Below are 13038 nucleotides of genomic sequence, written 5' to 3'. Positions count from 1 at the left end.
TTTGCAGATGCCCCCCCCCTTTGGATCCCTATCTTCCCTCCTTTGGATCCCTACTGTGGCCGGTCTGCTAGCTTAACCAATATTCTAGCTTTTTCTAACCTGGCACTTCCCCATATTAAATGATCAGTTTAACATGAGAAAATCATTTAGGAGAATTAGATATTGATTATTATGACAGGAGGGGTGCATTAGATGGCTGAAGGCAACATCTACCTGCGGTAAAAGTCGTGACTGAGCGGGGATGCACAGGCAATGAATAATGGTGCGGCAGTTTTTTAGTGTAACTAAATTGAGGGCCAGTGAGCGTACACTCCCAAGGGGAGTAGAGAGCCAGCACCCCAGCAAGGCTTGAACACAGAATCTGACATCGGAGATCTGCACTCACTCGTGCTTACCACATCAGAACTGAACGCTCGATGTCCCATTTGTAGAGATTTTTTGAACTAGTGATAGGGTCGACGGGTCCCTCTACAGGGACCCGGCTTTTTATTGGGGCTTTTACCGTATGGCCTTAGCACTTTGGGCAGGCCAAAAAGCTAATGAGGGCAGGCCTAGTGATTTTTTTTTTCAAAAATCACAATTGTGAGTGAATTATATTAATCAACCTATAGAATTACAATGTCTTGTCATGCTTGTGTTGAGCCATGACATCATCTAGGGACCATAATTACATCGGCTATCAAGGCAGCCATCCCAACCAACTCGCCCCCTTATCCTTGATACATAAGGTCCATTATCATGTTCTTTTGAGAACTTTTAATTACCGACATCCAAGATTTCCCCCCCATCCTAGGCATACCCTCTGCTGAGAATCCTCCGAGTGTTGCTTGCGTCCGAGCGTCCAAATTAGCACTTTGCTTTCTTGTATAATTTTTGCGAAGCTTGCCACCTGAAGACCTCCTTCAAACACACAGCGGTTCCTTGTCTGCCATACATTATGCAAGAAGAAGTACCTGAAGATTTGAGTGCTAATGAGGATGGCAAGACCCACTGACTTCTTCCCTCCAAGGAATAGATCAGTCTTGTAAAAACCAATTTTCCATGTTCTTTGGATCCACTTGCATATTTTCCCTACGAGGCCTTTGATAGTTGGGCAATCCATGAAGAGGTGGGCCAGATCTTCACTAGCCAACCTGCACGCTAAGCCTCGATCTGACCCAATCCCTCTTTCCTGAATCTTCACCCCCGTCGATAGAGCACCCCAAATTACCTTCCATAAAAAAAACCTTCACGTACTGCGGAACCTTTGGCTTTCAAATGTTCTCCATTAGTTGCTCCCACCTTTCCCCCGGCCATTGTTTTTTGGCCTGCCCAAAGGCCAAAAGCTATAGAGTTGCCTTCTCTTTTTGCTGACTAAAATAGGAAAAAGGTTGAGTTGTATTTTTAAGCATTTTTTGATAGGTCAAAAATGTTGATTGGTTGAAATAAGATAGTGGGCACTCATTTAAATGAAGAGTGTGAAAATCTAATGATAGACATGTCTTGAGTTTTGAAATATAAAATGAATGCTCATTTATCAAGGAAAGGATTTTGGGCTTCCTTTGAAAGCTTGAAAATTAGAGGTTAAATGATACACCCTTAGAGGCTCCACAAATCCCAAGAGTCACCTTTTCATTTTGAAAACTTCTTTCACCCACCTTTTCATCTTGAGAAATTCTTTCACCGTTGAAACTTGAGGTTATAAACTAAAGTTGTCATTTTTGTTAGTTCAAACTTAAAACTTTAAGGAAGGAATTTATCCTTTAGAGCTTTAATCTTTAGAGATTTTTTATTTTAGATTTTAGAGATTTTAAACCTAAATGTAGAACTTTTAAAGTAAGGTCCAATGATTGCAAAATTCACAATTGTGAGTGGATAGTATTAAGAACATTAGAAAAATACACCAACCTCAAGCTCACACCGAGCCTTGAGGATCAAAACATTACAAGTTTTTTGCTTGACAGAGAGACCACAACTATTCCAAAGTTTTACTTATTACAAGTTGTCATCATGACATGTATGGTTCTATACCAATCCTCTGAGGCTTGTTTGCCTCCGATCATGTGGATCGTCACTTTGCTCTCTTGTATGATTTCACAAAAGCTTGCCACAGCTAGATCCCCCTCAAACACGCGGCGGTTCCTTGCTTGCCAAATATGATAAAAGAAGTAGTATCTGATTATTTAAGTACAAACAAGAAGAGCAGGACTATCCATCCTGTTACTACCAAAGAGCAGATCAATACTCTTGAAGAACTTAATTTGCCATGTCGTTTAGATCCACTTGCATATTTTCCCAGCCATGCCACTGATAGCCTGGCATCCCATGAGAAGGTGGGCTAGGTCTTCACTAGCTATTATGCACCCCGAGCAACGATCGGACCCGATTCCTCTTTCTTGTATCTTTACCCCCGTCGGCAGAGCACCCCACATCACTTTCCATAGAAATACCTTCATATACTGAGGCCACCTTGGATTCAGATGTTCTCCATGACTCCCTCCCACCGTTTTTCCGTCTAGTGCCTCTTCCATAATTTGTTGAGGGGGCTACACCAGGTAGCCTCGTGCATTACTGCATGGTAAATTCCTTTAGAATGTGGTTTCCAAAAGAGGCTACTCCCGGGCCATCTCCAAGCGTCCCATTCAAAATTGGATTCACAAATTGGCATCACCACCTTATCAATCTCTGTTAACACCCTGTATACTAGTAATAACTCAAAGCCATTCAGTTGAAATTGGATTGCTATAGAGTCAGCAGTTTTCCAGCACTTACTGTTACCATCCAAGAATTGCTCTAGTCGAATGAGCCCCTTATTATTCACATTCCTGGCCATTTCTATCCAATAGGGGCTTTGCGGCGGCCCCAATATTTTAGAGAGCCAAGGGGACCATTGCAAAATGGATTTCTTAAAGTATCTCGTTTCTTCCCCCCATTCCAAAACCTCAGGTGCTCTTTTGCACTTCCTCATCAGTTCCCCTGAGAGTCCACCATATCTAAGATAAGACCACTTCGGGGCACGAAGTTTGTCGTGCATCACAACCCCCTTCCACTTTCCCCCTTTTGATCTTAGTTTTACTGCATCAAGCATTTCCTTGGTCATGATAGCCCAAGCTTGGTCCTGTTTAGCCAATGAGACCATAAATTTGGCGCACATGGCCTCAGCATGGGATACAGGGTTAAGAATGCCGAGCCCTCCTTGGTCTACCGGGCGAGTAACCACCTCCCATCTAGCCCACTGCCATGGCCGGGAGGTTTTTGTGTTGTTTTTCCAAAGAAATCTTTTAACTGGTTTTAAGAATTCTTTCCAGTGACACTTGGCCATCTTAAGCACGGGGCTGAGGAAAGGAATATACGGGATCATAAAAGAGTTAATCACTCTAATCCGGCTTTGGAAGGGGAGGAGAACAAACTCCCATCTTCTCATTTTTTAGCTTATTTTTTCAAGGACCCATTGAAATCTTTGCCTGTGGGTTACTTCCACCCCTACCGAGGCTCCCAGGTGTCTGAAAACACTCCCTTTTGAGATAATCTCTCCTGTCCAGACTGAAGGGTCAAAAGAGTCGTTCTCCGATAGGGAGATAAGACTTGACTTCTCTATATTGCACTTGGATCCCGAGGCCACGGAAAATGTTTGCACAATCTCAAGAGCTCTCCTGACCACTTGAGGGTACTCCTTCAAGAATAGGAGCGAATCATCTACGAACATTTTGGCCAGTATAGATGGTCATTGCCCGGTAATGCCAGGCCTTGAATCTCCCCCCGCGCAGCACTGGCTTCGAGCATCGTAATGAGAGGATGCGACCCGATGGCGAACATCAAGGGGGCTAGGGGACATCCTTGCTTAAGAGACCTTTTAACCTCAAAAGAGCCCACAATTTTGTCATTGAAGAAGAGCTCTGATTGGCTGCCAATGCCTAGTGTGCGTATGAGGTGACAAAGGCGAGGCCCAAAGCCCATATCGCCCATGACTTCTTCTAAATAGGACCATACTATTCTGTCATAGGCTTTGTCAAGGTCCAGCTGCAACAAGATGCACTCTTGCTTGGAGAAGGATGCATACTCAATTCCTACCATTGCTGCCAAGATATTGTCATATATATAGTTCTCCCTTTAATGAACCCCTGTTGATGGGAAGAGATTATCCGACTCAGGAGGGGGTCAAGTCTGAGAGCTACCACCTTGGCAATAATTTTGTATGCTACTGACATCATCGCAATGGGACACCAATGTTTAAGTTGAGAGCAGCAGATCTATTTGAGGATGGGCTTGATAAGCCCTCTCTTAACACTTGCATCCAACGACTCTTCGAAAATCGCTTGATTGACCATCCGTGTGACTGGACCCTTGAGATCATCCCAAAATTCCCTGAAGAATTCAATCGTCAATCCATCCAACCGGGGGACTTTTCATTGCCAAGAGCTTTAAGTGCCGCTAAGCATTCCTCTTCAGAGAAGGCCAATTCCATGCGGTTGTCTTATTTTAAAGAAAGTAAGACTTTGAATTAAAAAAAGTGAAAAGGTTACATGGACCCACAGGTAGGGGGAGGGTCACCCCGAGACACTAGAGGTTTAGGATTTAGAACTTTAGAGCTTTTAAAGTGGGATTTACAGCTTAGGGATCTAGAGTTTTAAATTTGTCAAAGAGGCTCTAGAGTTTAAAGATGTAGAATTTTTTAAGTGGGGTCTAGAGCATAGCTTAGGATGTAGAGCTTAAGGGTGCTTTTTTAATTCAATTCTCTATACTTATGTTTTTTTTTAAAAAAGCTTCGAGATATAGAGATTTTAAAGTAGGATCTAAACTCAGATCAAGGCTTAAAATTGACGTCTATTCTTTTTGTCAAGGGCTGTTTCGTCTATCAAAACAAGTGCTTCAAAAAAAAAACCTTATGTCATTTGACATGTTAGAATCTCAAAATTGCCATTCATTTTTTGTGTTTATATCCTTAAGTTAATGTTATATATGGCAAATTATATAAGTTAATCACATCACACAAAACATACGAAAGGGGGCTTAAAAATTTGCATGTCAAAAAGAAATTTCTATTATGCCGGCAGACCTGGTGATTTTATCACTTGTTCCATATCTTGTTAAGAGAGCTAGACCAATTCTTCTTTTGCATCATTGTATGGTAAATGTCTTTAGGAGGGAGGCCTAGTGATTTTATCACTTGACACCAATTGATATCTTAGGGGCTCCCCACACGCAGGGGGTAATTTGTTATTTGAACGAAATTACACCTTCCACCTCACGTCCACACATGATGGGAAAAGTAATTCGTTATTTGGATGGGGGGTAAGCCAACTGCACCTCAAAGAGGTGTAGTTAGCCCCAGCCTTGCAAGTTATGTGAAATAATGTGCTTTGGGATTCTCCAAGGTTACTTTGTCTTGCCTTGAAATATTAAACAAGTGTTGTATGTTGTTTTATTTAAAGACGTGGAAATCTTTTGCAAGGTGAAAATGTTTATTTTAAAAGTGACCATCCATCACTTCACCTTTTCAAAGTCCATGTCCCTTCAACTTTATCTACGTGTGAGTGTGAGGAAGAATTGGTTTCTGGAGGAAATCGATTTTTGTGTGAAGTGAGGGGGTAACTATCACATTAGATGGTGGCGTGATGGAGGAGAGTGCCCTTTCTCTCGAATAGCTATGATGAAGGGCACTCTCCTCCATCACAAGTGAGGGGGTAACCCATACTCAGTGCGGACCCCTTCACACGCACTGAGTATGGTACCCTTTTATTGTTTGTAGATGGTGGCGTGATGGAGGAGAGTACCATTCCTCACGAATAACTATGATGAAGACGATGATGTTGTTGCCTTGGGAAAGAGGAATAGCATGCCTTCACGCTCAAGAAAAGGCTCCGTCACACCCATACCAAAGCTCGGGAAACATTTTTTGTGGATCTGGCTTTCGAACCTTTTCACACGCATACAAACAGGGTAACTCTAAATTTGAGAGAGGGATAATGACAATAAAAATCTCATATTATAACTAGAAGTTCCATAATTTGAAGTGGATTGAGAACCTTCTTGCCCAAATTTGAAGCTTGGCCATTTTAAATTTTGAACAGGCTTTGGATAAAGCGAACCTATCTTTTCCCGGGCCCTGGTCCCATATATTAGTAGATACCATGGGCATGGCTACTCTATTGGCATAGAGGCGCAGCCTTCTTGACATTTCTATTTTCTTGAAGTTCTTGTGCATTTCTATTTTCTGCTGTAGTGAACTGTGAACATCCAGGAAAATGGGAGGAGCTGGTCCGTATGTGAAGTTCAACTCTGAGTATGCCGGTGCTTTGCGGGATGGGGCGGTGGAGCCGATCGAGGAGGTGTACGAGCGGGCGAAGCCATATCTGGTGAGATGGAAGGAGGAGCTCGTCTCTGAGCACGGCTTCAAAGAGGAGGAGGCCGCAGCTCATCATGATCAGGAGGACGATACTGGTTTGCTGATGGCACTATCCACCATCACACGCACTGAGTATGGGTTTCCACGGAAGGTCAATTTCAGCCTGCCGAAGGCAGCACAAGCATTTGCAGACGATGCGCCCAGGTGGAAGTGCAGCTTCACCTGCCTGAATGCGAGGCGACCAAACCGAGGGAGTCGTGACCTCTACTTGGATGAAGCGTTACCTCTGCAGAACATCTTCTACCTCCTGCAGACCATCTTTGATGGCATGCTGTCGCTGGTGCGAGAGGACGATATCGATGACTATGGTGAGGAGATAACGACCCGGGTGCTGCCCAGAAGAGAGTGGATCCGAGACAACAGCGGTATCATCAAACAGGTCTTGACCCTGACATCCACAGAGCAGCTTGAGGAAGATGCGGGGCAGCGCGGAATCCTTATTACTGGACGCAGAGTAGGCTTTGACCCGCATGATGATCCCCACAGCGACGGTAGTGTCCCTGATTACACAGCCTGTGATGCCGACTGTGGTTACTGTGGAGAATGCCCTTACTAGATATGAAGGCAGGCCCTGTTTTGTGCTGTAGCACCATGCCCTTCTCTCTCTCTCTCTCTTTTTATATGGTGGTCGTGCAGTCATGGCCTCAAAGCCTTTTGAGGCCCTGTTTTTTGCTGTAGCACCATGCCCTTCTCTCTCTCTCTCTCTCTCTCTCTCTCTCTCTTTTATATGGTGGTGGTGCAGTCATGGTTTCAAAGCCTTTTGAGGATGTCATGAGTTGTATAAGTGTTTTGTTGACGGTAAGAGAACATGGTTTTCACGCGCTTGTCTCATGAATAGGTGGAGAGAGTGAGGAGCATCCTTAATAAGGAAGAGGAAATTAGCATTGAGCCTTTTTTTTTTTTTTTTTGGGGGGGGGGGGGGGGGGGGGGGGTGGGCTCCTTGAGTCCTCGGGAATCCTCGGCTTCACCTCTAACACAAGAAGATTTAGAAATTTTTTCATGTTGTCAGAGTCTTTTTCAGTGTTTTTCATACAATGCATAACATCAAGAGCTTCTGCTGGAAAGGCAACGCATATTTGGCTAGGTATGATTGGGGGCAGGGGACAGCCGGCCGGCCGGCTGCCCGCGGTCCCCTGCCCCTGTTCCAATCATACCTAGCTAGGTATGCAATGCCTCCCTCACAGAAGCTCATGATGTTCAGGTAAGTCACAATGTGGGAATTATTTTGAGAATTTGTCCAAAACTTCTTGTGTATAATTACGGATGGGTCTTTTCTTCTTCCATATATGTCCACAGTCCAACTCTTAGAGCTTCACCTCAAGGTACGGGTATGGTCTTTTCTTCTTCCATATGCGTCCAACTCTTGGAGCTTCACCTCAAGCTACGGATAGGTCTTTTCTTCTTAGATGCGTGTGCCGTTTTCAATTTCCAAAATGTCTGTTAAACTCAAGGGGAAAAGGAGAAATACCTCCCCAAAATAGAAAAAAATAATGTAAAACCCTAAAAAGTAACCAAAATTTCCAAATTTTCCTCTAGGCAAATCAAGGAAAGGCATTTTGGATGTTTGGGAAAATGATTTTTCCCGAACACTGTTCCATATGCACCCAGTAGGTAGGGGGTTCCCAATCATTTTAATAATTTTATTAAGCAGAATCGGTAAAGATCCCCATTGGCAAATATAACTAAAAGAGAAGGGGTGCCGCATGGCAGGCTTGCATGCAAATGGCGACAGACGGGGGAGGCAAGGTGAGGGAGGAAAATTGGATAAAGCGATGCGGGATGCGAAGGCTACGAGGGCATTAGGTGAAATCGGGCCACGACGGCGAGAGGCGAGGTCAGATGAGCATTGTTTTTCATTTTGTGGTTTGCTACTGGCAACAAGGTCGCGTTTGTGATTGGTTGGCTATAGGGACGATATGAGAACTCGTTCTTCTAGTGTTTCTGAGTTCAGATTCCTCCGCTCCTTTTTTGAAAGGGTAGGAATGTCAAGGAGGAAGGTGGGAGGTAGGAATCAAAGGAATTTGGCAATCTAATGAATAAAACGGTGGATCTACGAGTAGGTAGGTAGGCTCTCACCTCGTGCATTGGATAGGTCGGCCCTCCTTTGTCTTCCCAAAAGTAGAGAGCACTCTCTTTCTCGAGGATGGTTGGCTACCGGCCCGCAGCTCGAGAGAAGCAGCACCCCTTGCCACTTGGGCCTCTTCGTCCTCGACTCTTCCTCCCATTTTTGTTGCTTCGATCGAGCGTGTGTCCTCTCTACCCCGGCTGCAACCTCCCTACATGTATGCTCACTACTCCATGCCACTCTTGCAATAGAAACAAGTACTAATTACAGTTCTCTGCTTCTTCGTCACAAGCAACTCACTACATGAGAGCTGGCCTCATCTTGCAGTGCCCATTGTTAATGTGCTTGATGAAGCACATGAAATAACAATATGCACTAGTGTGCAGATTTTGCAAGCTTTTGCAAAGCAAAGAGCAGGGCGAGGTGAGCAGAGCCCCAATTTCAGAGAATAAAATTTTGGTGGTACCTTCTCTCGCTTGGGTCTTGACGTACATCTATACTAAGGATAAAGGGGGAGGGAATTCCCCCCCCCCTCCGCCATGCGCCAGTGTCTGCTGAATCCGACGCCCTCGCGGCAGTGGCCTCTGAGCCAAAGTGAGACAGCAGAGCGCCCTCTTGGCAGTGGCCTCTGAACCAAAGTGAGATAGCGGAGCGCAGGGCTCGATGCTCGCAGAGAGAGAGAGAGAGAGAGAGAGAGAGAGAGAGAGGGAGGCAGCGAAGCCGCCGCTGGCTATACTAGTGCTCATAGTTTTTGTGTGTGTTTCTAATTAAAGATGCTCTCTCTCTCTCTCTCTAACACACAGATAGAAGCTTCATAAATTGTAGGGATTTCTCTCTCTCTCTCTCTCTCTCTCTCTCTCTCTCACACACATTTCTTACAAAGCTATCATTCCGCTCTAATGTCCTTTTGATTATTCAAGCATGTGTGATTACATAATTCTCGGTGAGGGGGTAGGGTTTGCAAAGGTAGGTAGGGCGGAGGTGCGAGGATGAAGAAAGAGAGGTCCCATCGATTGCATTGTGAAGGAACAAAGTTGTAGTTGGGGTGGCAATGGATGGAGAAGAGGTCACTAACTTGATGGAGAAGAGGTAGGGTGATAGCAAGGGGGGAGAAGCTTTAATAGGGCGATGATCAACATCGCAGTTGTTGATGTTGGCCATGATCGGCATAGTTGCAACTAGCTCGAGAATTCTCTCAACCTCTGTAAACTAGCATCTACAAACACACACAATGATCCATCTTCTCTGTGGTGTGTATGCACAACCTCATGAGATCGCTTTCTCTCTTGCCGATTGTTGTCATAATGGTCACAATCTCTCCTCGCTCCAAACCCCCACAACCTATCTTTGAATGTCCAACTTCTCTTAATTTTTTTATTTTTTTGGGGAAAATGGGTATAAGAAAGGATTCACAACTTTCTTCTTCTTCTTCTTCTTCTCTCTCTCTCTCTCTCTCTCTCTCTCTCTCTCTCTCTCTCTCACACACACACACACACACACACACACACACACACACCCATTCCATTTCTTCTTCTTCCTCCTCTCTCTCTCTCTCTCTCTCTCTCACACACACACACACACACACACACACACACACACACACACACACACACATTCCATTTTAATATATAGATTAAGAAATAATAGGAATAGACACACAAACACAAACACACACCTTATACAAAAATGCAAAAAAGTAAACTAAAATGAAATACATTTGTTCGAAAACAACTTTCCTAAAGATAGTATAGATTGACCTGTTCTACAATTATTAACTAATTAAACCCCAGGATTCATATCCTAACCTTAACAAAAATCAAAAGTCCCTTGTTGCACCCATTTCTGCGTAGCCCCTACCCTCGTGTGCAGTTGCTCCTCCCCTTCTGTGCGTTCTCATGTCCGTCTTGCGGTCATTGCCCACGTTACTCTACCTCCAATCCGGCCTCAACCTCACCTGTGGGGTCTCATCCAGCATCACAATACACCATCGCGTGGTCTCATCCACCTCCATGCCACGCATAGGTGTGGGCATTTGCAATTGTAGAGCTGCCTCCATGTAGAAGGTCTGGCTTCCACACGCATTGTCTTAGTCTTCGTCGCCGATGCTTGTCATGTAGGTTGAACTCTCTAAAACCTCATCAATTTGAGAGTCAGATTCCCAAGGAATCTCTTGATTGGAAAACAAAATAATCCCCAACCACCCGGATCACGGCTCTGTGCAACAAGCCTTGCCCCTCGCCATCGTTGGTGCATGTACAAGTCAGTGCAGCTTTGTTGCTTATTGAGTGCACGCACACTTTAGTTGGTTCTTGAATCTTGCCACCACTCTCAGCCGTGCATCCAACCTATCTCTATTCTGCACACTTTGACCTAGTAAGGGGGGGGGGGGGGGAGAGAGAGAGAGAGAGAGAGAGAGAGAGAGAGAGAGAGAGAGCAAGACACGGAGAGTCCTTTGTCATTGCCTACTCTTGAGCCCTACCCCTCCTCATGTGCCTTGACAATTGGCACCTCGGACGTCAGTGCACTAGCGCCTACGCGATATGGCAAAATATCTAGCCCTCCCTCCCTCTCTCTCTCTCTCTCTCTCTCTCTCACACACACACACACACACACACACACACACACACACACACACACACACACACACACACACACACACACACACACACACACACACAAACTAGCTTCAAAAATTTTGGGTCACCTACTTGTCGGGACTTAGATTTTCTCAAGGTTTCTAGATTAGAAGGATATAGTAGATCTAGATAGATATATGTTAATTTCCAAATCATTAAATTTAATGCAATATAGAAGAAGCTAGATACTTCAAGAACTCCATCCTGCATTGGTCCCCCTGGCTCTCCAAAGTTGTAGATCTACCACAAACTCCCTATTGGATTGAGACAGCCAGGAAGCTGAATAACAAGGGTCTGAACCGGCTTGAGCACTTTTGGGACAGTGGCAACAAGAGTTGGAAAACCATTGACCTTATGGTTGCCCAATACCAACTTAATAGCTTGGAGGTCTTGCTTGTCCACAAAGTGATGAAAGAGCTTGACAATCTAGTGATGCCAATCTGTGATTCGGAGTTGGACTGGAATGCCTGGAAATGGCCCAAAAGCAGTTTATTGTGGAAACCCCATACTAAAAGCATTTGTCAGACAATGATGCAAAAGAAGAATTGGTCTAGCCCCCTTAACAAGATATGGAAAAAGCAATGGCCGGAGGAAAGGTGGGAGCATGTAATGGTAAACATTTGGAAGCCAAAGGTTCCGCAATACATGAAGGTTTTCTTATGGAAGGTTATTTGGGGTGCTTTACTGACGGGGGTGAAGATTAAGGAGAGAGGGATTGGGTCAGATCGATGCTTGGGGTGCATGTTAGCTAGTGAAGATTTGGCCCACCTATTCATGGACTGCCTAGCTATAAAAGGCCTCGCAGGGAAAGTATGCAAGTGGGTCCAGAGAACATGGAAAATTAGTCTTTTCAAGATTGACCCATGCCTTGCAGGAAAAAATTCAGGTAGTCCTGCTCTCCTTGTCAGCACTCAGATCGTCAGATACTTCTTCTTTCACAATGTATGGCAGACAAGGAACCGCCGAGTTTTTGAAGGAGGATTTGAGGTGGCAAGCTTCGCAGAAATTATACAAGAAAGCAAAGTGCTAATATGGGCACTCGGGCGCAAGCAACACTCAGAGGATTGGTCTAGGACTACTTGTGCCTTGTTGTCAGCAGATGAAATGCCTAAGATGGGGGCAAATCTTGGCCATCGATAAATAAAAGATATCAGAATGAGACGGGGTGGTAGGGGTGGCTGCCCTCATTGTAATTATGATCCCTGGATGATGTCATGGCTTAACATAAGCATGACGAAACCTTGTAATTTTTTGGGTTGCTCAATCTAATCCACTCACAATTGTGAGTTTTGCTATAAAAAAAAATAATAAAAAGATAAATAAAAAGAAATTAATGCAATATAGAGTAGGACCCAATCTCATAAAATAAAAACATTTCAAATGCATAAGCGAAGGGTAAGTTTAAACCCCACGAAAAAGGTAGGGCCAAAAAAAGAAAAAAAGGAAAGAAAAAGCCCCGTTAAAAAGAAAAGTCTTTAGGAAATGAAAACCCATTAAAATGGAAAGTAAAAAGACATCTCATTTTCATATAAAAGAGTGGTGGAGTGCATTTCTTCTCCATTACCTTTCTTTTAGCATTTCCTTCTCTTTAGAATTGCCTTATACTATGTAGGTAGAGTTTTCTTGCGCTATGTAAGGTCGGTGAAATCATATCGGTAGGACTCCGCTATGTAGGTTTAGTGTAATTCTTTTATTTGCGGGTGGGATTACACTAAACCTAGGTTTTTTTATTTTTTTGAAATCTTTAAGGTTTTGATGTTTTAATTTTTTTGAAGCCGTGAGGAATACCTTTAAATTTTTGTTGAGCAGGCTGGCAAGATTTGTGGGGGTATAGGCGCCTGTGCCTTGTCCGGTCGCCCAGAGTCTGGGCGCCCACTGACTTGTATACCTTATACATAGCATAAGTGTATACGGGGCTGCTCACTCTTTTGAGTCTCCCCACCCATATCTGT

General features: G+C 44.2%; 1 protein-coding gene across 1 annotated transcript; it reads left to right on the top strand.

The window, feature by feature from the left end:
• The first annotated feature begins 6038 nt into the window (after positions 1-6038).
• LOC147435324 (uncharacterized) lies at positions 6039-7203 on the top strand. Its single transcript, XM_086488395.1, has one exon. The coding sequence runs from the start codon at positions 6225-6227 to the stop codon at positions 6939-6941; it is 717 nt and encodes a 238-aa protein (XP_086344521.1). The 5' UTR covers positions 6039-6224; the 3' UTR covers positions 6942-7203.
• The last annotated feature ends 5835 nt before the right edge of the window (positions 7204-13038 follow it).

The sequence above is a fragment of the Adiantum capillus-veneris genome, chromosome 18 (assembly GCF_014529385.1).
Source record: "Adiantum capillus-veneris isolate H3 chromosome 18, ASM1452938v2, whole genome shotgun sequence".
Classification (NCBI taxonomy): domain Eukaryota; kingdom Viridiplantae; phylum Streptophyta; class Polypodiopsida; order Polypodiales; family Pteridaceae; genus Adiantum; species Adiantum capillus-veneris.
Note: the sequence above shows the minus strand (reverse complement) of the source record. Positions and strands in the feature narration are given on the sequence as shown.

Excerpts from the sequence above, each read along its gene's own strand:
- LOC147435324 (XM_086488395.1), top strand. The coding sequence starts at position 6,225 with ATGGGAGGAGCTGGTCCGTATGTGAAGTTCAACTCTGAGTATGCCGGT.